Genomic DNA, 23,946 nt, shown 5'->3' on the forward strand with positions numbered 1-23,946 from the left:
AATCTGATCCTCTTTCAAGCTTATTCTGTAGGCATGACCATCTTTTAAAATTAGAGTGCCCTAGTCTTGGCCCCACTATGAACTACACACCATGAGGATCAGAGGGGAGGAGATGACAGAATGGAAACTGTATTCAGATCCTTGGCATGTTTTAATTTCACATTGCTTTTTCATGCTAATTTAATTTCCTTCCAGAATGAAAGTTGGCAATCATGTAGAGAAGTGGTAGGGGAGGTTGGAATCACTGCAGCTGAAATGCATGTGAAGGTCCCTAATCCATAGATCATTGACATAATGAACTCTAAAACTGTTAATAATCTTTCCCCTCTGTAATGACAGCCCGCATTTGGAGAGCTTTCGCCTGTGGGTTCTGTGCCTGACTCTGGCTCTGCCTTGTTGAGGGAGGCTTACTGCAGCTGTGCTGTATAGCCACTGCGGAACAAGAGCTCACCTGGCACGTGCCACAGACCACTCCTTAGGGCCAACCCGGGGCCTTCCACTTCCACCCGCTTCATTTCACCCTTTGCAAATATGGAAACACACCAAACCACAATATGCTCTGTATCCCTCAACTTTTCAGCCATAGCAGAGGATACTTCTGTATGTATGAGAACAACCAACTAATTTCAGTTAACATTTTCGTTGTTTGCAAAAGACAACAGAACAGAACGATTTTGGGGAATCCAGCTTTTTTTACCACTAAATTTCAGCCTTGAGGGAATGTGCATGCCCACGCTGGGCATTCTGCTATTAAAGTGTGCACACAGACCCCCTTTGCTCACAGAGCGGGCTGTGGCAGACGCGGGGGCCGTTCCCCCAACAAAGGCTACATTTTTTTTTTTTTTCTTTACAGCTAGGTTAAATGCTTCAGATTTATTATCAGATGTGGCATGGATGATTCAAACAAAACAAATGCCCTTGAGTTTAAAAATAGAAGTGGAGAGACTAAATATTTGCACTTAAAAAGGAAAAGAAAATAACAGAAATCTCTGCGGCAGACCATTCCTTGAAATTATCCTCACTAAATTATAATCATGCACTTTCCACTCTCTGTAATTAAACATTAGATTTCATTTATTCCAGATGCATTTGCCTCAAGTAAATTCAGAATGCCCGTCCTTCTTTCTGGGGATTGCAAATTTATTTCATGGTTTTAGCCTACATGTGATTGGGTTCATTGAAGAGTTTTTAAGTGAATCTTAATGACATTATTTTTTTTCATTATTTTCTTGGTGTGGCCTATTGATAGAGATGAATCTGATCTTGCTGGGTTTACAACATGTAATATCTGTAAGAGCTGAATGATATATTTTGTAAATACATTCACATGTTTTTGTAAGGAACTTGCAAGCCCTTGGTGGCTGGTTGTGGAGGAATGGAGAAATTTGATTTGATCATCTCACTCACAGATAGACTGAACTGTTGGCTGCTGTTTCTGAGGAAACTACAGCACTGATAAAGGTCACAATGTCTTTAATATACAGGACAGCTTCTATTTCAGAGAGTCTTAGACAGTTCATGAAAACCTGAAACAGCATTTTATTTACCAGATTTGCAAATCCCTTACATTAATGGGGTAATATAGCTAAACCGTAGTCTATAAATCTAAAGGCAAGCTTTTTAGTGGCTTGAAATATTTCCCTACTCTTAAGACAAGATTATCAATAGGGATTGTGGCCAAGTACATCTAATATATTTTTATTTTTATTTTTATTTATTTATTTATTTTTTTAATTTATTTTTGGGACAGAGAGAGACAGAGCATGAACGGGGGAGGGGCAGAGAGAGAGGGAGACACAGAATCGGAAACAGGCTCCAGGCTCTGAGCCATCAGCCCAGAGCCTGACGCGGGGCTCGAACTCACGGACCGCGAGATCGTGACCTGGCTGAAGTCGGACGCTTAACCGACTGCGCCACCCAGGCGCCCCTAATATATTTTTAAAAGAAGTAAGAAAGTAACCAGATTTATTTACTTATAATCATTGTTTACACAATTTCCAAAAATAAATTTTTATTTTCACTAAGTGAGCCAGTGGATTAACCAAGATGATAAATTGACTAGCCGGTCATATGTAATTAAAGATAAATTTTGCGAAATGACACTAGTGAAGTTGTAACAGACACCATAGGGCAAGTTTTATTGCTTTTACTATACTCTGCTTTTGTGGTAATAGAGGTTGTCCTGGGTGTTTAGTTGATACATTGGTAAATTATTTAAACTTCCCTTTTTTCTTGCTTGCCATTAGACTGTTTTACAATCCTCAAACATTTCTGCAGGTTTGTGGTAAAAGCGTATGCCAGGTCAGTTTGACTATTTATTTTGACTACACTAAAGGCTCTACAGAATAAAATGTTTAAGTTAATACCAAAAATAAAATCTTCGAATGAGTTGTATGTTTGCAGTTATCCATCATATGCTCTACTCTCTACCCTTTAGGAAACGACACAAATGCTTCGTATCTCTTCATTGGCAGTTTCTTTAAAACTGATCTCCATTTCATCCCCTATGCTTCCTAGTGTCCCCTTTCCCTCTTTGGGATGGGAGAACAGAGACCCCCACAGAGAAGATGGCGGAGAGGAATGGGAGAAGTGACCCTGGTAGTCATTCCTAAAACATCCCCAAGAAAACTGCTCTGTAGCTTTTACGCACTCTCCAGAGAGGGGGCAGCAAATATAAAAGTAAATTTTTATATGTATAAGATTCTTCTTTTAGAACCACTGCTCATTTGCCTTTACTCTAATATCAACTAACTGGACTCATATAATGTTTCCAAATAGTTTGACCTTAAGTGTGTGTGTGTGTGCGCATGTGCCATAAAAATGAATTATATTTAAAATTATTTACTTTACAGTACCCAGACCTCTCTCAATCTTTGTAAGTATAGAATGCATGGTTAATCTTTGGACAATTAGATTTCAAAAACAATTTCTCCTTTTAATCTAGGACACACGGGTTTTCCAAAGAATAAAACTATCCAATAATCTAGATTATCCATAATCTAGACTAAAGGTTGAGGTATATCAAACCATTAGGTCATTTTTCTTTTTTCACTTCAGTCTTGGCAGGATCTGAAAGTGTGTGCCAGATATGCAGATGCTTCTGATGACATGAACAGCGTCAGAGTTTTAAATTCGCATCTAAAATCAAGTATAGCATTTATATATGTAATTCATCAGAATTTTAATTGAAACAATTTTAATTGAAACAAAGTCACTCTTCTCAATAGGATAATACCATCTAGTCCTAGGCTGTGAATAATTGTGGAACCGAGTTGACTGCTATGCCTAGAAAAATAAAAATATTTGGAATCATCCTAGCAACTTCCTACTTCTATTGGAACTAGACCCTTGATTATAAAAAGATAGCATGGTTTCTTGCTATACAGATAGGTTGCCTAGATTACTACCAGATGCCCATGACAAAAGAAATAATGCTGAAAGAGAAATTCTAAGGAATGTTATTTAACTTAAATTCTAAATCTAGATAAGCTCTGGATACCTAGAAGTAACAAAAATAAATGAGAGGAAAAGTTATGCCATTAGAGGGCACTTTTGTAATCTTAGAAGAAAAGTCAGTTCTTATAGACTGGCTTACCCAAGTCTTACTCATGAGAGGAATGTATTTTTTTAGTTGTTTATTTAAAGTGACTAATTCTTAAGCTGAGTGTCTGAGACAGAACACTTTATTGGTAGGGGAAAAAATCGATATAATCTTAAAACAATCCTTTAAACAATATCTAAGTAAAGCTTTATAGTTGAATTGGTGAATAGAAATTGAAAAAATATACACAACCTGTCTGCGCAATAGTTTTTTGATCAGCTATAGTCAATGCTTCCTTTAAGTACAGTTTATTTAAAGTAATTCTGCCTGTAACCTGATGAAATTGGTCAAATGATTAACTTTCCCTAATAACAGAGTAAGCTTTTTCCCAACAGTAGATGAGTGTTATTAGATAACATTTGAAAAAGATAATCCTGTAAAATATAAAGATCTGTGCTTTGGGATCACACTATTTTTTTCCAGTTTTATTGAAAAATAGTTGTCACACATCACTATAAAAATATAAGATGCATGGCATAATAGTTTGATCTATATATATTATAAAATGATTACCACCATAGGCTTAACTAGCATCTATCTTCTTATATGTATACAATGAAAAAAAAAAGAAGAAAAGAAAACAGGGATCATAAAAATTTTAAACACCTTTCCAAAAAGTGTCTGTCTTGTCTATAACATATAGCAATTAATATAGTTAGAGTTGTTTCAGAAACAAAACGTTGGCCTCATAGAATTTTATCAGGGGAAATTATTATATATATATAATAATCAAGTATATTATAGTGCCTCTCTGTATATGTATACAGAGAGAGAGAAAGAGAGAAAGAAAGAAAAAGATAGAGTTGAGTCTACTCTCTGTTGGTGGTAATCCAAATAAAAACATCTACCTGAGCTAGTAGTGATCCAGTAAAATAATTCAATAAGGAAAATGTAGTGTCAAAAATATGAATGAAGAATCTAAGATTTTACTCTACTTGTAAGTTAACAAGTTAACCTGTTATACATAGTTTCATTGATACTAGATGGCATCAGACTACTGGGTTGGAGACAAAAGCAATACTCAGAGCAACTCAGAGCAATAGCAGAATCCACAGTATTATCATTTTCTCCCCCTGGCTCACTGACTTCCAATTTCCACAGGATGAAAAGAGGGCCAGATAGCACTAGCCCCCAAATAGGGTTTTTTTTACAAGAGAGAAGCCCTGAGCTTGGGGAACTCAGATCTTCCCTGATATAGTGATCATGCCTGCTCCAGAAGCTTTATCTTCCAAGGCTTTTCATTACACAAACATCCTTGAAAATATAATCTGGCACAAAAGCAGTCAATTCTTCTGCTTCCAAGACATGCAAAACCAATCACAGAGACCCATGGAGAATCATCTCTCACCACTTACTTTGTAGAATCCTGTCATCTTAAGTTGTTCACTGTTATTTGTTTATTTATAAATTAAAAAGTAGCAGATGTGGAGAACATACAATAATCCTACTTTTCATATTTTTAAACTTACATATGGTAAATAGTTTGTATTTTTTACATCATATTGTATCACTATGTGATCTTACCTGTCCAAGCTTCAGTTAGATCGTTTTTGAAATGAGAGAAATAATAGTGCCTGCATCATAGGGTTGATGTAGCATTACATGAGATAATGTGTGTATATATATATATATATATATATATATATATATATATATAGCATTTAGAAGAGTACAGCATGTTCAAAACAAACTTTGTTAATATTGTTATTTTTAACTCAAAATTCATGTCTTATCATTAGCTGATTCAATAAAGAGAAAGTTCTGCCAATGGATGGCTGGGGATACTGGAAAAATTCCCACCAGTGATAACTAGTGACCTGTCTTACTCTGGAGCTGACTTAAATATCCCAAATATCCTGGGGCACTGGGCAGCCTCTTCTGCTCGGTTATGGTGGTACTGTGCAATTGACAACTTTATGGGCAAACATAGAGCCTAATGAGGTAAAGCTGTGCATTAGAGTGGGTCTAGAGCAAATACACCTGAGTATCTCATGTTCAAGTGCTGCCATGGCATGTTGGCTCTAAGTTCCTAATAAGTATAGAAAGCCAAAGTCTAACCATTTCTAAAGAGACAAATTTTATTATCTAGCTGCTTCTGCTCTCAGGGGGCAAAGTTTCAGGGACACTGCTACAGAGTAAACAGGACATATTATGCTGAAATAATAATTATTTCTTAACAGGGCCAGCAAAGCAAATTCTAGCATATCAGATTTTTCATTTCTTTTAGCCACAGGAGGAAGGGCATCAGAGGGGAGGAATTAAAGGTTGTGAGTAGAGGTCCCATTTAGTTTAGCCAACTATGTCCATGCTTGTTTCAAATAGGTTCATTGAGTTTTTATTTTGATATATCTAGCCATCTTTTGTAGTTATAAGCTTCATCTGCTATTAGTAACTAATGTGAGCTCCTGCTTCATATCTCCAACTGCCCTTGGATCTCATCCTGACAATCATTCAGATATCTGAGGTTCAGATTACTTAATGAAACTTAAGAAGGCCTGGCCTTCTAAACTGCTATCTAGTTGGGAAGAGGAGTTGAGTATTCAGTCTCAGAATCACCATTCGTTTTCAAAGTTTAGAGATCATCATCCAAACCCTTCAGAAAATTGAGGTCCATCTGGAGTGCTTAAGTGAATTGCCTTAGATTACACATCTAATTAGTGCTGAAACCAAAAAGTCAAATTTCTTAGCTCTCAGTCAAGCTTTCATTCGATTACAAAACAACCGAGAAATAAGGATGAAAAATAAGAGTCCTTGTAAAAAACTGTTATGCCTTTCTTGAAAATATTACAGAGGAGAAACCTTTGGGCTCTACAGTCATCTCCACCTGGATTTCTATTCCTCTCTGATTATGTAAAAGGAGATTTATTTTTATATAAGAATAGTACCTACTTCACAGATTATTGCGAGGGCTAAATGCAATAATGCAGTTAGCGAATTTGGTGCCTTTTTTTGCACATAGTAATTCTCATTTACTGCAGCTGTCTTATATGGAAAACTGCAGAACAAATGGCAAAAAAAAAAAAATGTTTTTGAAAAAGGAAGTTAAGAGGCGCCTGGGTGGCTCAGTCGGTTAAGCGGCCAACTTCGGCTCAGGTCATGATCTCGCGGTCCGTGAGTTCTAGCCCCGTGTCGGGCTCTGTGCTGACAGCTCAGAGCCGGGAGCCTGCTTCAGATTCTGTGTCTCCATCTCTCTGACTCTCCCCTGTTCATGCTCTGTCTCTCCCTGTCTCAAAAATAAATAAACGTTAAAAAAAAAAAATAAAAGAAAAAGGAAGTTAAATTTACTTTTTGGGTAAGCTCACTGTGGAAAAGTTTCTTCTCACATTCTCATAGAAAAGAAAAGTTTATTCCCTTCAAAAAAAATTTTTGGTTGTATGAATCTATTTTTGATAGCACTCCAAGGAAGATAAAGTTAAAGTCAAAGGATGGTTTAAGTAGAGGTGATCTCGTAGCTATAGGAATGACTCTTTATAAATAAAACTGGTGTTCATTTCATTTCAAATTATTGCAAATATTTCCATTCGACTTTCTCACTATTTGAAGCACTTATGTGTAAAAACACTGTCTTTCCCTCATGCTTGAATTCCCTGATGTATGTTGTCAAAGAGATAAAGGAGAACAACTCCTTACAGAGTTCTTTCTGTGAGAGAGAAAGGCACCAAATCCTCAACAGAAGCAAAGCTTTCACCAGCACTTGACATGAAAAGAACTTGCCTACCTTAGACTTCCTGTTAGGGACACTGAGACGTGTAGAAGATAGTGTCCTTGACAATGTTCCTATAGCAATGTGCAGTAGAGAGTGATCCATAATTACCTAGAGGATCTTTGATAAAAGACAGTTTGAATGCCAAAATGTAACTCCATGAAAATATTCTGTTGGAGTAGTAAATACATAACTCTATGGGAGGTTAAGGCAAATGACCAACGATACAACTTTTCAGTGGTCTCATTTAACCTGAGAGTGGTAATCCAAGCCCATTTCTATTACAGTAAAATATTTTTTTTTTAATGTTTTGTTGAAGAGTTTAGTAATGAATGATAGTTAGACATCAGCAAATAACAACCTTTATTTTGGACAAATTGCTTAACCTATGAGAAAATTAAGCTTTATCATCTCTAAAAATCTCTGATTTATGAAAATATGATCTTGAGAATCAGAATAATACTGTACATGTATAATCTTAGTCAAATTTCAAGAAAGAATAAAAATAATTGTGCAATGGTAATTTTCTGGCTCTCAGTGGGTCTCTGTGATTTATGTTATGGTTCAGTCATTGAGACATTTGTATACACATTTCTGCAATAACCACATTGGCTTTTCTGGCCATATTGAAGTGGGGATTTTCTCTCTAGATACCCAGGGAAGTTAATGCATCAAGAGTCCTTTTATTTCAAAATCTTTTATAAATCCTAGTGAATTTGTTATCAACTCTATGAAATAGTATGGGGAAAAAAAAACAACAACAGGAAAGTTATATCCAAAATGCATAATTTGGCTCTGTCTGTCAAAACTAAAATATTCTTATCCCTTTAGAACATTTGCAATGTGCCCAAGTGTCTATCCACAGAACTAATGTAAGCAATCATTTCTTTTGCCCCAGGATGGTGCCTCTCCATTGGTGTCTGCTGTGGTTGCTACTACCACTCAGCTCAAGGACTCAGAAGTTACCCACTCGAGATGAGGAACTTTTTCAGATGCAGATCCGGGACAAAGCATTTTTTCATGATTCATCAGTAATTCCAGATGGAGCTGAAATTAGCAGTTATCTCTTTAGAGACACACCTAAAAGGTATTCTCCCTGCAGTACTCTCTTTATCAATAAGCTCATAGGGGCGCCTGGGTGGCGCAGTCGGTTGGGCGTCCGACTTCAGCCAGGTCACGATCTCGTGGTCCGTGAGTTCGAGCCCCGCGTCAGGCTCTGGGCTGATGGCTCAGAGCCTGGAGCCTGTTTCCGATTCTGTGTCTCCCTCTCTCTCTGCCCCTCGCCCGTTCATGCTCTGTCTCTCTCTGTCCCAAAAATAAATAAACGTTGAAAAAAAAATTAAAAAAAAAATAATAAGCTCATGAATGATACTAAAAAGGAAAGTAACTTTTTAGACTTAGATTAGATAACTTGCAATCAACCTCTGAATAACATTGCCTATTTTCTCTAAGAAAAGAAAATGACAGTGCAACTTCTAATCATTAAGTAGAGTCTCTTTGATCCTTACTGATTGTGATCTCTCTGGGGATGGAGAGGACAATCTTTGTAGTTCTTACATTTTGGAATGATGATTTTCTTATCTTTAAGATAGCAGGAAAATTTTAAGAAGGACTCTGTAAGATTATGATGAAATTAATCTAAAATAAGGTTCAAAAAAGGGGCATAGGAAGACCCTGAACTCACTTTCTCCCTTTGACACAACAAATCTATAGCTGCATGTAGAACAATTCTCTCTGAAGAAGACCTGAAAACTAGCTGAAGAGTTCCTTCACACAAAGGATAAAAAGGCCACTTAGAGATGGGTAAGAGAAGCAGAGAAATGGTCTTGCCAAAAACCCCAACCCTAGTGTGGTAACTCGCAAAGAGGAAGGCTCTGACAAATATATAGCATATTCCTGAGGAGCAAGGGGTTTGAGCCCCATATCAGGCACCCCAACCTTGGGATCTGCATGCACCAGAGAGACAAGCCAAAACATCTGGCTTTGAAAACCACGAGGGCTTATTTCTAGGAGACCCAAAAGGCTATAAGAAACTAAGACTCCACTCTTAAAGGGCATAGGCACAAATTTACTCACCCTAAGACACAGTGAAAGCACAGTAAGTTGAAAAGTTCCTGGACCACGTGCAAAGGAGATTCATTAGCTAATCTCAAAGTGTCTTCTAGAGGGAAAGGGGTCTCTTAGAACTCTTTCCAGGCATGGAGGTGCTGGCAAATACTATTTTTGCACTCTCCTTCTACCTTGCTAGTACCACTTAGCCCACATTTGTGCCCTCCCATGGCTCCATCCTGCTAAACCTGGCAGGCAGGCATGCCCCAGCCTGGCACTGCACCACACCCTGACTAAAGCCAGCAGGTGCACGGGTCACAAAGGGGATGGCCCCTTGAATTCCTGACCAGGATGGTTACATTTCTGAGCGCCATGGGACTGAAACAATCAGAGAGACTGTCATTAGCAGGTTACCACCACCATGGCACTGCATAGACTAAGACTGACACACCCCCAGTCTCCCTGTGACCAATCCTTCAAAACTGAGAGAGACAGCTTTTTCACCTAATGCATAGAAACCAACAGAGTCAAGCAAATGGGGGGGGGGGGAACAGAGGACTATGTTGCAAATGAAAGAACAAGATGAAACTGCAGGCGTGGGGGGAACCTTAATGAAACAGAGATAAGTTATTTACCTGAAAAAGGGTTCAAAGTAGTGGTCATAAAGACACTCACCAATCTTGGGAATAGAATAGGTGAACACAGAAAATTTCAACAAAGAGATAGAAAATATAAGAAAGTACCAAACACAAGTCCTAGATCTGAAAAACTCAATAACCTAACTGAAAAACACACTAGAGGGGTCAGTAACAGACTACATAAAGCAGAAGAAAAAATCAGTAACCCAGAAGATAGGGCAGTGGAACTCACCCAAAAGAGCAGTAAAAAGAAAAAATAATTTTAAAAAGTAAAGACAGTTTAAGGAACCTGTAGGACATTAAGTAGAACAACATTTGCATAATAGAGGTCCCAGAAAGAGAAGAGAGAAAGGAACATAAAACTTATTTGAAAAAATAATGGCTATAAACTACCCTAACCGAGAAGAAAAAACACACATCCATGTCCAGAAAATCCAGAGAGTTCAAAATAAGATGGACCTGAAGAGATCCACACCAAGATATGTTACCTTAAAATGTCAAAAGTCAAAGATAAATAGAGAATGTTAAAAGCAAGAGAAAAACTTGTTGCAAATAGGGGAATACTCATAAGATAATGGCAGATTTTTTTAGTAGAAACATTGCAGGCCAGAAGGGAGTACATGATATATTCAAAGTGCTGAAAGCCAAAAACTTCCAAGACCAGGAAGATTATCATTCAGAAAAGAAGAGAGATAAAGAGTTTTCCAGACAAGCAAAAACTAAAGGAGTTCACTACCACTCAACCAGCCTTATAAGAAATGTTCAAGGGACTTCTTTAAGATGGAAAGAAAAGGCACTAACTAGTATTAAGAAAACATATGAAAGTAAAAGTCTCCCTAGTGAAGGTAAATATAGTGAAGTAATCACTTAGAAACCCCACATGAAGACTAAAAGACAAAAGAAGTAAAAAATAACTAAAACTACAGCAATTACTTAAGGTACACACACAATAAAATGATGTAAAATGTGACATTAAAAGCATAAATTGGGGACTGGGGAGTAAAAAATGTAGATTCAGAAGTATTCATACTTAACTTGTTATCAACTTAAAATAGACTGGTATATATATACATACGTATTTGTAAGTCTTATGATGACCACAAAAGAAAAACCTAGATTACAAAAAAGATAATGAAAATGGAATCTAAACACTAAAGCAAGTCATCAAACCACAAGAGAAGAAAGCAAGGGAAGAAGAAAGGACCAAAGGAGCAAAACAGTCAGAAAACAATTAACAAAATGGCAGTGAATACACACCTACTTATAATTATTTTAAACATACATGGACTAAATTTAAACATAAATGGACTAAGTTCTCCAATCAAAAGACAATAGAGTGCCTGAATGGATTTTTTAAAATATTGTATGCTCCTTACAGGAGATTCACTTTAGATATGAGGACACACACAGAGTGAAAATAAAGGGATGGAAAAAGAAATTCCATACAAATATAAACCAAAAGAAAGCTGGGGTAGATATGCTTATATCAGACAAAATAAACTTTAAAACAAAAGACTGTAATGAAAGACAAAGATGGGCATTACGTACAGGGTTCAATCCAGCATAAAGATTTAGCATTTGTAAATATTTATACACCCAATAGAGATAGGAGTACCTAAACATATAAACAAATAACAGACCAAAGGGAGAAACTGACAAAAATACAATTATAGTAGGGAAAGTTAGTACCCTATATTAATCAATGGATGCATCATCCAGACAGAAAATCAATATGGAAACATTGGCCATAAATGACACAATAGACCAGATAGATATACTGGGTATATATAAAACATTCCATCTATAAGCAGCAGAATACACATTCTTCTCAAGTACACAGGATAGATTATATGTTAGGCCACAAAAAAAGTCTCAGTAAATTTAAGAAGATTGAAATTATATCAAACATCTTTTTAGACTATAATTGTATGAAACCAGAAATCAATCCACAAAAAGAAAACTGGAAAAAATCACAAATACATGGAAATTTCAAAACATGTGACTGAACAACCAATAGGTCAACAGAAAAAAAAAAACAAAAAATACCTTGCAACAAATGAAAATGGAAATGTAACATACCAAAATTTACGGGATGCAGCAAAAGCAGTTATAAGAGGGAAGTTCATAGCAATACAGCCTACCTCAAGAAATCAGAAAAATCTCAAATAGTCTAATTTTACACCTAAAGGAACTAGAAAAATAGGAACAAATGAAGCCCAAAGTTAGAAGAAGGAAGAAAATAATAAACATCAGAGTGGAAACAAATGAAATAGAGACTAAAGAGACAATAGAAAAGACCAAGGAAACTAAGAGCTATTCTTTGAAAAGATACAAAATCGATAAACCTTTATTTAGTTTCACTCACTAAGATAAAATGAGTGGACTCAAATAAATAAAATCAGAAATGAAAAAGAGTAAGTTACACTTGATAACAAAGAAATACAAAGGACCTACTTTGAGACTACTGTGAACAATTATATGCCAACAATTTGGACAATCTAGGAAAATTGGATAAATCCCCCAAAACATACAATCTTTAAGACTGAATCATAAGGAAATAGAAAATCTGAATAGATGAATTACTAGCAAGGAGATTGAATCAGTAGTCAAAAGCATCTCAACAAATAGAAGTCCAGGACCAGAGAGCTTCATTGGTGAATCCTACCAAACATTCAAAGAAGATCTAATACTTATCCTTTTCAAAATATTTCAAAAATTGGAGAGGATGGAACAGTTCCAAATTCATTTTATGAGTCCAACACTACTGTGATACTGAAACCAGATAAAGACAACACACACATCAAAGAAAATTATAGGCCAATATCCCTAATAAACATAGATGCAAAAACCGTCAACAAAATATTAAGAAACCAAATTTAACAATACATTAAACATATCATACACCATGATCAAGTGGGATTTATTCCAGGGATGCAAGGATGATTCAACATCTATGAATCAATCAGTGTGACACCACATTAACCAAATGAAGGATAAAAATCATCTCAATAGATGCAGAAAAAGCATTTGATAAAATTCAACATCTATTTATGATAAAAACTCTCCACAAAGCAGGTATAGAGGGAATGTACCTCAACATAATAAAAGCCATATATAACAAGCCCACAGCTAACATCACACTCAATGGTAAAAAGATGAAAGTTTGTCCTCTAAGATCAAAGACAAGACAGGGATGCCCACTCTTGCCACTTATGTTTAACACAGTATTGGGAGTCCTAGCCCAAGCAATTAAGAAGAAAACAATATAAAAGGTGTCCAAATTGGAAAGGAAGAAATAAAACTGTCACTGTTTGCAGGTACGATTTTTTATATATAGAAAACCCTGAAGATTCCACCAAAAAACTGTTGAAACTAATAAATAAATTCATTAAAGTTTCAGGATACAAAATCAATATACAAAAATCTGTTTTGTTTTTACATGCTGAAAATGAACTACCAGAAAGAGAAAATAATAAAATAATCCCATTTACAATTGCATCAAAAAGGTTAAAATGCCTAGGAAAAAATTTAACCAAGAAAGTAAAAGACCTGTACACTGAAAACTGACATTGATGAAAGAAATTAAAGAAGACATAAATAAGAAGATATTCTGTTTTCATGAATTCTAAGAATTAATATTGTCAAAATGTCCATGCTACCCAAGGCAATTTATAGATTCAATGCAATCCCTATCAAAACTCCAATGGCATTTTTAACAAAAGTAGAACAAATAATTCTAAAATTTGTATGGAACCAAAAAGATCCTGAAAACCAAACCAATCTTGAGAAAGAAGAACAAAGCTGGAGGTATTATGTTTCCTGATTTCAAACTATATTACTATACTCCAAGGTATAGTAATCAAGACAGTATGGTATTGGCATAAAAACTGATACATAGATCGATAGAACAGAATAGATGGCCCAGAAGTAAAGCATGAACTTATGGTCAATTAATTTACCAATAATATACAATTTTCCAAGAATATACAATGGAAAAAGGACAGTTGTTTAGTAAATGTTGTTGGGAAAACTGGACAGCCACATGCTAAAGAGTGAAACTGGATCACTAAACTCCTGAAAGAAAACATAGGTAGTAAGAGTAAGTTCCTTGATATTAGTCATAGCAATGTTTCCTCCCCTCCCCCTGGATCTGCTAGGGCAACAAAAGCAAAAATAAGCAAGTGAGACTACATCATACTAAAAAGCTTCTGCACAGTGAAGGAAATCATTAACAAAATAAAAAGGCAACCTACTGAATGGGAGAAGATATTTGCAAATCATGTATCTAATAAGGTTTAAAATCCAAAAAATATAAAGAGTGTATACAACTTAACAACAAAAACACAACCAACCTAATTAAAATATGGGCAAAGGATATGAATAGACATTTTCCAAAGAAGGCATACATATGGCCAACAGGTACAGGGAAAGATGCTCAACATCATTCATGATCAGGGAAATGCAAGTCAAAACCATAATAAGATATCTCCTTACACCTCTCAGAATGACTATTGTCAAAAAGACAAGAAATAACAAATACTGGCACGGATGTGGAGAAAAGGGAATCCTTGTGCACTTTTGGTGGGACTATATAAATTGGTGCAGCCACTATGGAAAATAGTATATAGGTTCCTCAAAAATCTGTAAATAGAACTATCATATGATCCAGCATTCTACTTCTAGGTATGTAGCCAAAAAACCCGAAGGGTTGTAATGTACAGCATAGTGACTACAGTCAATAATATTGTATTGCATGTTATGTAACTTCACATGGTTAAAGGGGTAAAGTAGACTTACTGTGATGGTCATTTCACAATACATACATGTATCAAATCATTATTATGTACATCCAAAATTAATATATTGCATTTTAATTATATCTCAATAAATATAAGGATATTATTATAAGGATAATATTTCTTTGAACAATATGATTACATTCTTAAAATATTAAACCAAACTATAGAAAAAACTATCACTGTTCATTTACCTTTACTCCATCAACAGATTGGGTTCATACAATGGTTATAAATATTTTAACTTTAAAAATGACACTATATATATATATATACATATATATATATATATATATATATATATATATATACATATAGTGTATATTGTTAACACATGCCATGCAGCCTGGCCAGAGGAAGAAAATTCTACTCTCCAATATATATTTGTTTATTCTTTCTTGTCTTTCCCCTTCCACCCCCCACAAATAAAGATTGGGGGCTTTATTATTTGGATAAAATGTTATCTTACACTAAGTGGAGAGGTGCAGCAACAATAGAAACATCACTTCTAGGTGTGAAATATGCAATGGGAGGCATTCATAGACATTGTTGATATTACAACTAAAGATGAAATTCCAGATATAATTTAGCAGCAGTGGATAGCTTTTTTCATTAATTATTCTTAGGTTTACACATAAATTCCAAAGGCTAAATGGTTCATGGAGTGTTTATCCCTCAGTTTTGGCATTATAATTTGGGACCATGCTTTCTTAGTTATTCATTACATTTCTGTCTCCCTCACCAGCCAGTAAATAGTTGGAGCACATAGATCATGCCCTGTTTTCCCTGATTGCTGTTCTCTTCCACAAGTGCTCTGCGCATGGTAGCCAACAAATGTTTCTCAAATTGTTAAAGTTTATTCAGATTATCTTTTATCCCAAATCATAAGTACTTCCATATGAAAATGTTGAGTTAGAGGGACTCCCTGCTGTTTTATATGTATAATGAGTACCTTGTGGAATGCAAGAATTGTTTTATTTGTCATTGGTTGCCTATGGCCCGTATTTAAGTTACTAAGACAGTTACTTTGGGAAATAAGCTACTTTCTTGTTTGAAGTGAGAACAGAAGGTAGTGGATGAACTGACATTGACTTCTGCTTCCACAGCTAGTGCTGCTACCCTCACAAAAATCAAAACGTAGTCGTTTTGAACATTTTTTCACTTACGTGATGCCAAATTGTTTTGTTGTATCTTTTCTTTGTAATATAGATGAGTTCATAGTGTGTGTATAGTGTTAACACATGCCATGCAACCTGGCCAAAGGAAGAAAATTCTATTCTCCAAAAAGTAGACTGAATTGAAAACTCAGCCACCTGACATATGTCTTGAAGGATGCTTATGGTACATATAACTTTCCACACAGTAAATATTTCAGTCATCAGGTTGTTTTTTCAGGATGACATCTAGCTTTACTATTTCATGAACAGGTTGTTTTTGCTTTTATAGAGTCTTCACTTTATTTGTCCTCCACTGCCCTACCCCCACCTTCCTTCTTTTAATTCATATTTGAGGGGGGATGAAGTACTTCTAATGCCATTCAGATTCTGTATCTTTCAACAGAATAGACTCTAGGTGTAAGTATCCTGGGTCTGGAACAATAGGGTTAGTGCTAGGTTTCTTGGGTTCTGTTCATTAATTTAGTAATTAATTCATTCAAAAATATTTAACAGGTACCTACTATGTGCAGACATCAGTACTAAATTCTGGGAATACAATGGCATGGCAAATGAACCTTAAATGGGCCTGTGTGGGGAAATTGACAATCAAATAATACAAATATACAGTCACAAATTTCAATAAGTGCCCCAACTGAAAAGTACAGGAGGACACTCTGAGAGTATATAAGAGAACCTGATCCATAATGAGGAGTCAGAAAAGGCATATTGTGACACTTAAATATGTGTAAGGGCAAAGGGGTGTATTTCAGGCATACGAGAAACATCCCAGAAGTTCTAAGATAGGGTGGATCCTGGAAAACTAGGGGATCCCACGTGGTTTAAGCATAGAAGACAAGAAGACAATGAGGCAGGCAGACCCCACCCCCACCCCCACTGAGGAAGTTTTAGACTCTGCAAACAATTAAGGACTTTTCCCCAAAAGCCTAAAGTCTAAGCTTATTCATCAATTCATTCAACAAATACTGATTAAGAATTATTTTAGTCTCTCAGTCTTCATCAATGAACCTTGCCCTCTTGTAGCTTTCATTCTAGTTGGGGGAGATAGAAAAATAAAGAGGTAAACAAAGAAATATAATATGTCAGGTAGTGATAGCTGCTTTGAAGGCAAATGAAGAAGTGTGAAAGAAAGCTTCTTGGGAAGGAAGGTGATATGTTACATAAGGGGTCAGGGTAGATCTGTTAAACGAATGAAAACTAAAGCAGCCAGTGATTTTTCCAGTGACTCTTGATTGTAAGTCTTAGAATGAATGATCTCAGTCTGAACTGGTCCACTTCCCCATAGGTATTTCTTTGTGGTTGAAGAAGACAATACTCCACTATCAGTCACAGTGACTCCCTGCGATGCACCTTTAGAGTGGAAGCTGAGTCTCCAAGAGCTGCCAGAAGAGGCAAGCGGGGAAGGCTCAGGTAAGCAGCAGGATGAATCTGGCCCCAGACCTCTGAATGGATAGCTAAAAGGCTTATGAAATATACATCCTTCTGTTAGTAAGAAGAAAGAAAAAACAGCATGAATGCATATGTGAAGAAGCTGGAGACTTTGCAATGGAGATGAGGGAAATGGAAGGTGGCATCAAATGATGGCAATCTTAGTTAAATGGCTAAGGGAGACAGACGTGGAGACTGAACGCGTGAGGAAAAATGGAGAGGTTTGGACTAGGCTCTCTAGCTGTGGTTTGCAATCTTACCAAACATTGGAATCAGTACTGGGGGCTTTAAAAACTATTGATGCCTAGGGGCGCCTGGGTGGCGCAGTCGGTTAAGCGTCCGACTTCAGCCAGGTCACGATCTCGCGGTCCGTGAGTTCGAGCCCCGCGTCGGGCTCTGGGCTGATGGCTCAGAGCCTGGAGCCTGTTTCCGATTCTGTGTCTTCCTCTCTCTCTGCCCCTCCCCCGTTCATGCTCTGTCTCTCTCTGTCCCAAAAATAAATAAACGTTGAAAAAAATTAAAAAAAATAAAATAAAAACTATTGATGCCTGGATCCTACCCTTAAAGGTCCTGATTTAATTGTCCTGGAGTGTGGACTGGACATTGGGACTGTTTAAATTCCTCCCTCTGTGATTCCAATATGCAGCCAAGATATCTGGGGAATAAAGAATGGCACCAAAAAGAGGAGCAAGAAGGCATTTAGCACCAGTGCAAGTCCAGGATGACAAGACAGTCAGTATAAGGTGTGCGTGAGGCATTTAAAGAAAATGCAGATGGTGGAAAGCAAATACCGAGACACAGGGAAATGAGAAGAGTCCATATACGAACCTGGTGTGATCTCCTTTTAAGGGGTGAAGGCATCACAGCTTAAAGATGAAGGCTTGGTGACTGGTGCCAGGCGAAGGATGCCAGCAGGCTGCTCCACTCACAGTGATAAGAGGATGTTGTAACTAGGCAAATATGGGAAGTACAGCAGAGGAGATAGAGAATAAAGAGCCACACGAGATTGTGTTAATCTCATGGTTTGGGAATATGAAAGTCTACATACCTCACTCAAGCTGCAGTAATAAGCTGAACAAGGTTCATTCCCACCCTGGCAACCCAGTCCTTCACCAATTCCTGTCAGCTTATCTGGCATTCGTGTGATATCTGATGTTAACAATAAAAAGAAAAAATTAGTTTAGTTTCAATACTTTCCTCCTATTATTTCTGTGCATGTGTTCTCTACACTGAAAATTAGGTACCCCTGCTGGTCCTTTATATTCTATATTTTAATGAGAGATTGTCCAGTCCTAGATACAAGAGCAAAATCTGTGAAATGGCTGGCCATCAAAATGCAATCAGGTTGAATCCTTTTGATAAGCAGATTGACAGTAGGGATTAGTCTCTAAAACGTTTACAGTCTTTGACCTAAAAATTCCACTAATTGGAGCCTATCCTCAAGCCTAAATTTAAATTCAGAAAAGCCTAACATATATATAAGAGCACAATTTTAAATGATCAAAAATTGACCAACAATATTATTTTTATGATATAATATTAATATAATAATAACATTGAGAAACACTGGATTCAAAAATGAAGGTTTGCCTGGGAACATATATGTATGAGAATAAATGTTATTAGGTTATAGAGAAAGATGAAATAAATCAATTGCATAGATGGAAATGAATGAAAATATTAGTAAAGGACTGTCTCAGGATCAAAAAATATTAATAAAGGACTGTCTCAGGATAAAAAGTTAATGATTTTTTTATCTTATTCTTTTTCTCTATTTCCCAATTATCTACTGGGAACATTATTAGTTTTATAACAGAGAAAAAAGAAGAGTCTAAAAACACAATTTAAGGTCAGCAAGCCACAGTACACACCCTGACATGTAGCTTGTATTTCTCTCGTGTCTTCTAGGTGACCCAGAGCCTCTGGAGGAACAGAGGCAGCAGATCATTAATGAGGAAGGCACAGAATTATTCTCCTACAAAGGCAATGATGTGGAGTATTTTATATCTTCTAGTTCTCCGTCTGGTTTGTATCAGTTGGAGCTTCTTTCAACAGAGAAAGACACACATTTCAAAGTCTATGCCACCACAACCCCAGAGTCTGATCAGCCCTACCCCGAATTACCTTACGACCCAAGAGTAGATGTCACGTCCTTGGGACGCACCACAGTCACCTTGGCCTGGAAACCGAGCCCTACAGCGTCTCTGCTGAAACAGCCCATTCAGTACTGTGTGGTCATCAACAAAGAGCACAATTTCAAAAGTCTCTGTGCCGTTGAAGCAAAACTGAGTGCAGATGATGCTTTTATGATGGCTCCAAAACCCGGGCTGGACTTCAGCCCCTTTGACTTTGCCCACTTTGGATTTCCTTCAGATAATTTGGGCAAAGAACGCAGCTTCCTAACCAAGCCTTCCCCCAAACTGGGGCGGCATGTCTACTCGAGGCCCAAGGTTGACATTCAGAAAATCTGCATAGGAAACAAGAACATCTTCACCGTCTCAGACCTGAAACCCGACACGCAGTATTACTTTGACGTCTTCGTGGCCAACAGCAACAGCAACATGAGTACGGCTTACGTGGGCACCTTCGCCAGGACCAAGGAAGAGGCAAAACAGAAGACGGTCGAGCTCAAAGATGGAAAAGTGACAGACGTATTTGTCAAACGGAAGGGAGCCAAGTTTTTGCGGTTTGCCCCGGTCTCTTCACACCAAAAAGTCACTTTCTTCATTCACTCTTGTCTGGACGCTATCCAGATCCAAGTGAGAAGGGATGGGAAGCTTCTTCTGTCGCAGAATGTGGAAGGCATTCGGCAGTTTCAGCTCAGAGGAAAACCTAAAGCCAAGTATCTCATTCGCCTGAAGGGACACAAGAAAGGAGCATCTATGTTGAAAATACTAGCGACCACAAGGCCAAGTAAGCAGCCATTTCCCTCTCTTCCCGAAGACACAAGAATCAAAGCCTTCGACAAGCTCCGCACCTGTTCTTCGGCCACGGTGGCTTGGCTGGGCACTCAGGAGAGGAACAAGTTCTGCATCTACAAAAAGGAAGTGGATGATAACTACAATGAAGACCAGAAGAAAAGAGAGCAAAACCAATGCCTCGGACCAGATACAAGGAAGAAATCGGAAAAGGTCCTCTGTAAATATTTCCACAGTCAAAACCTACAGAAAGCAGTGACCACAGAAACAATTAAAGGACTTCTGCCTGGAAAATCTTACCTGCTGGATGTTTATGTCATAGGACATGGGGGGCACTCGGTGAAGTATCAGAGTAAAGTCGTGAAAACCAGGAAGTTCTGTTAGTTACCTCACAGAGAGAGATACTATTGCATAGAACTGCAGGAGAGACACGAAATCACTTTCAATATAAACTGACTACTCCCACAGCTGAGAGAAGTTGTGACTGGTACTGGGGAAGGAAGGATATCAACTTGTGTACATGGATGTTTATATGAGTAACTGTTGAGGAGCCTTGTTCTAGTGTGCCCCGATGGCACCTAGTGTGTGTCTGCTGCCCGTGGATGTCAAAGATAGAGGACATCTTGAAGGAACTGCCATCTCTTGCTTTGACCACTGCATGAACTGCTTCTAAATTATTTTATTACCTAAAAATCTAAGATAATGCCATTCATTGCACACATCCACAAAATGCAAATCATTCCTCTCTATAATGCTAGGATATATATAAATTATTTTATAAAGTCGTTTTAAATGTCAGTGTTTCTATGATTGTAAACTATTAAATTCTTTTCCTGTTAAAGTACAGATCTAATCTATTAAGTGGACAGCCCTCTAGTCAGTTATATTGCTATTGTAAATTCTTATCTGTTGAGTAAAATGTTTAAATACTATATGTATCTCATGTACAAAGTTGACATACATTATATTCATGTACATAAAATTAAAGATATTAGATTATATACTGTTCATTTTCCCAAGCAGCTACCATGGTGTATTCAATTTCTATTCTGTTCACAAAACTGCGTCTTTATAGAATTTGGCACCAGAATTGACCCTTTTTTAACAGTTAAGAAAGCACGTTGCATCTCTCTAAAGTTTCTGTGGCATTAGAGAGAGTTGCTACAATTTGTATTTTGACACTGAATTGGAGCCGGAGCCAGGTATCAGCAGGGTTGAGGGAGCTCTAACAGACTTGTTTTAAAAGAATAGGATAAGCCAAACACTGTAGCTTGGTAAGTGTTCAACAAATCGTTCTTAATGACCTAAAATGTATTTCATTTATTTTAAACATAAGCATCTGTTTTAAATACAAAATTGGGACATTGCAAGTATTTTCCATCTTCTTGAATATTAGCAAAATAATTATTTTAATTTCTACCTGAAGCAGTCTAGCAACCACCAGTTAGGACTCGAGCTAGAAATGAGGAAACGACAGAAGCTACTGTTTTGTAACATTAACAGTCTGATACTTTGATTTGTCACGAATTTTTACAAAGTAATTTAGGTGTAAGATAAAATATAGGCAAATAATAACAGAAACCGTTTAGCAAAGACTGCACAAAGAGCCGCTTTAGATGGTTTCATTCTCCACAGTACTATACATGAGATGTCATGAGAACATTAGCTCAGGATTCAGAGAGTGTAAAGTCTGTCATCACCAAAGCCACATAACCTTAAGAAAATCTAGCAACTCCCATTGCCCCTCTTTTCCATTTATAAATTAGGAGGTGACAGATTCAGATAAGGAGACATTATAAGATACCTTCTTTATAAGACATTGTCTTTTGTAGAATTCTGTGAGTCTTAAATTGCAAGGTGCTCCTCTAACTACAAGTGGGAACAGATATAATCTCTTAACCTCTACACTGTCCCCTACATGCAGGCACCACCTTTCATACAGTGGGCATGCATCCGTCGCATTCCTATGGAGCACAGAATTGCTTTGGCTAAGATAAGTATAAGTGGTGGCCAATAGGAAAGGTGCTCTGATCACCTTAGGATAAAATATTTCCGCTAAAAATCTATCCTCCCACTCCTCTAGGTTATGATATTAAAAGGAAATTGATCACATCCAGATAAAACAGTAATGACACCTGAAAGAATTTTTAAAAAGAAAAAAAGAACACGTACCGAAGCCAGGTAGCCTATCAGACTGGAAGGAGAACTTTAAAATTGACAATATCCCAGAGATGTTAACATCCTAAGCTATAAACGTGGTGCATTTGGAGGGAGAACCAACTTTCTCGTATTACTCACTAATGTGTTATTACAGACCAAAGTGCTAAATGGAGCCACAGTGGATCAAAGAGTTATTGCAGCTTCTGAAGGCAATGGACTTAACTCTCAGATATTGCTTAATGCCTGGGAACCCCTGGGAACAGGGCCAACTCAATTTAACCAAGTTTTTGCTTTTCAGCCAGCTGTGATGCTGGTTACTACATAGTTTGGATAAATTTGAGAATTCTTTCATGGCCCCAGTGAAATTTGCCTTTTAGAACTTGTAGGGAAATTAAATACACATTGTGAAACTTTTATCAGTCACAAAGAAAGGGTAAAACCTATTAAAAATAAAGATCTCATTTACGAATGTGTTAGAATTTTAGCAGCACTCAGGTGAGCTGGAGACAAGAAAGAAAAAAATTGTTCTTAATTAACAAAGAACTAGAAAGTAGCTAATACAAAAGCACCACCTTATCTTCTTTAAACTCCAGGATAGCTGTTTTGAGAACAGGGCTTTTAGAATCCCAAGGATAGCCATAGTATCATTGAGGAGGGAAGAATCTTTGAGGACACTTAGTTCAAGGTCACTCTCTTTATTTTTCAGGTGCAGAAGAAATTAAAGACCAGAGAAATAAAAATAAAATTCTCACGGTCGAAACAGAGAGTGGAATTGCCCAGATTCCAAAATATTTACCAGAATGTAAATCACTAATTCTTGAGGGGGAAATGTGACTTGTGGATCATTTTCCAAAAGTAAATAATTTTTTTGTCTTATTTATTACTTAAAAGGAACTTATTCTTAAAGGCCATTTCAGATTTTCTTAAGAATGTGTGTAATCTATGACTGACTTCAAACTTGTAAGAAAAAAAAATTAGTTATTTTCAGAGACATGAAGTATTTTAGGTTTTCATGCACATACAAACTTGAGGCTATAAGATCATTAATCAACTATTGTAATGATAAGCCCTGTATTTTTTGAATCGAAAACTATTCAGAATCTATAAAAAAATTACAGCAGATGATTTTATTGGTTAAATTATTTTGTAATCAATGTCTAGCTTAAATTTTTAAGTGTGAAGCATTAAAGGGTATGTGCTGGAAAGGATATATTCATTCCTTATTTTCATTACTCAGAGTACATTTGAAAAGATCATGATTTTGGTGTCTTGAAAAGCCAAATGAAATGAATTCAATCAAAAAAAATCACTTAGGTGAACTCTCCAGTTTGAAATCAGTTTAATGATTCTTAATAGATTAGAGGTCTAGATGTATTCAATGAAAACACACACACACACACACATACACACTCAGTTTTATATACAACTCAGTGGATTTGATGGACCCCAAACCAATCAGGATCTCTTCCAATACTTTA

General features: G+C 36.7%; 1 protein-coding gene across 2 annotated transcripts in view; it reads left to right on the plus strand.

Moving 5' to 3' along the window:
• The window catches only part of NDNF (neuron derived neurotrophic factor), a 41,474-nt gene extending 17,801 nt beyond the window's left edge, over positions 1–23,673 (plus strand). For both annotated transcript variants that reach the window (XM_040474732.1, XM_040474722.1), the window contains 3 exons: positions 8,203–8,391; positions 17,248–17,372; positions 19,299–23,673. In XM_040474732.1, the coding sequence (XP_040330666.1) occupies positions 8,204–8,391; positions 17,248–17,372; positions 19,299–20,692 (1,707 nt within the window). In that variant the 5' untranslated portion in view covers position 8,203 and the 3' untranslated portion in view covers positions 20,693–23,673. The remainder of the gene's footprint in view (positions 1–8,202; positions 8,392–17,247; positions 17,373–19,298) is intronic.
• The last annotated feature ends 273 nt before the right edge of the window (positions 23,674–23,946 follow it).

The sequence above is a fragment of the Herpailurus yagouaroundi genome, unplaced genomic scaffold (genome assembly GCF_014898765.1).
Source record: "Herpailurus yagouaroundi ecotype Mexico unplaced genomic scaffold, PumYag 28, whole genome shotgun sequence".
NCBI classification, from domain to species: Eukaryota; Metazoa; Chordata; class Mammalia; order Carnivora; family Felidae; genus Herpailurus; species Herpailurus yagouaroundi.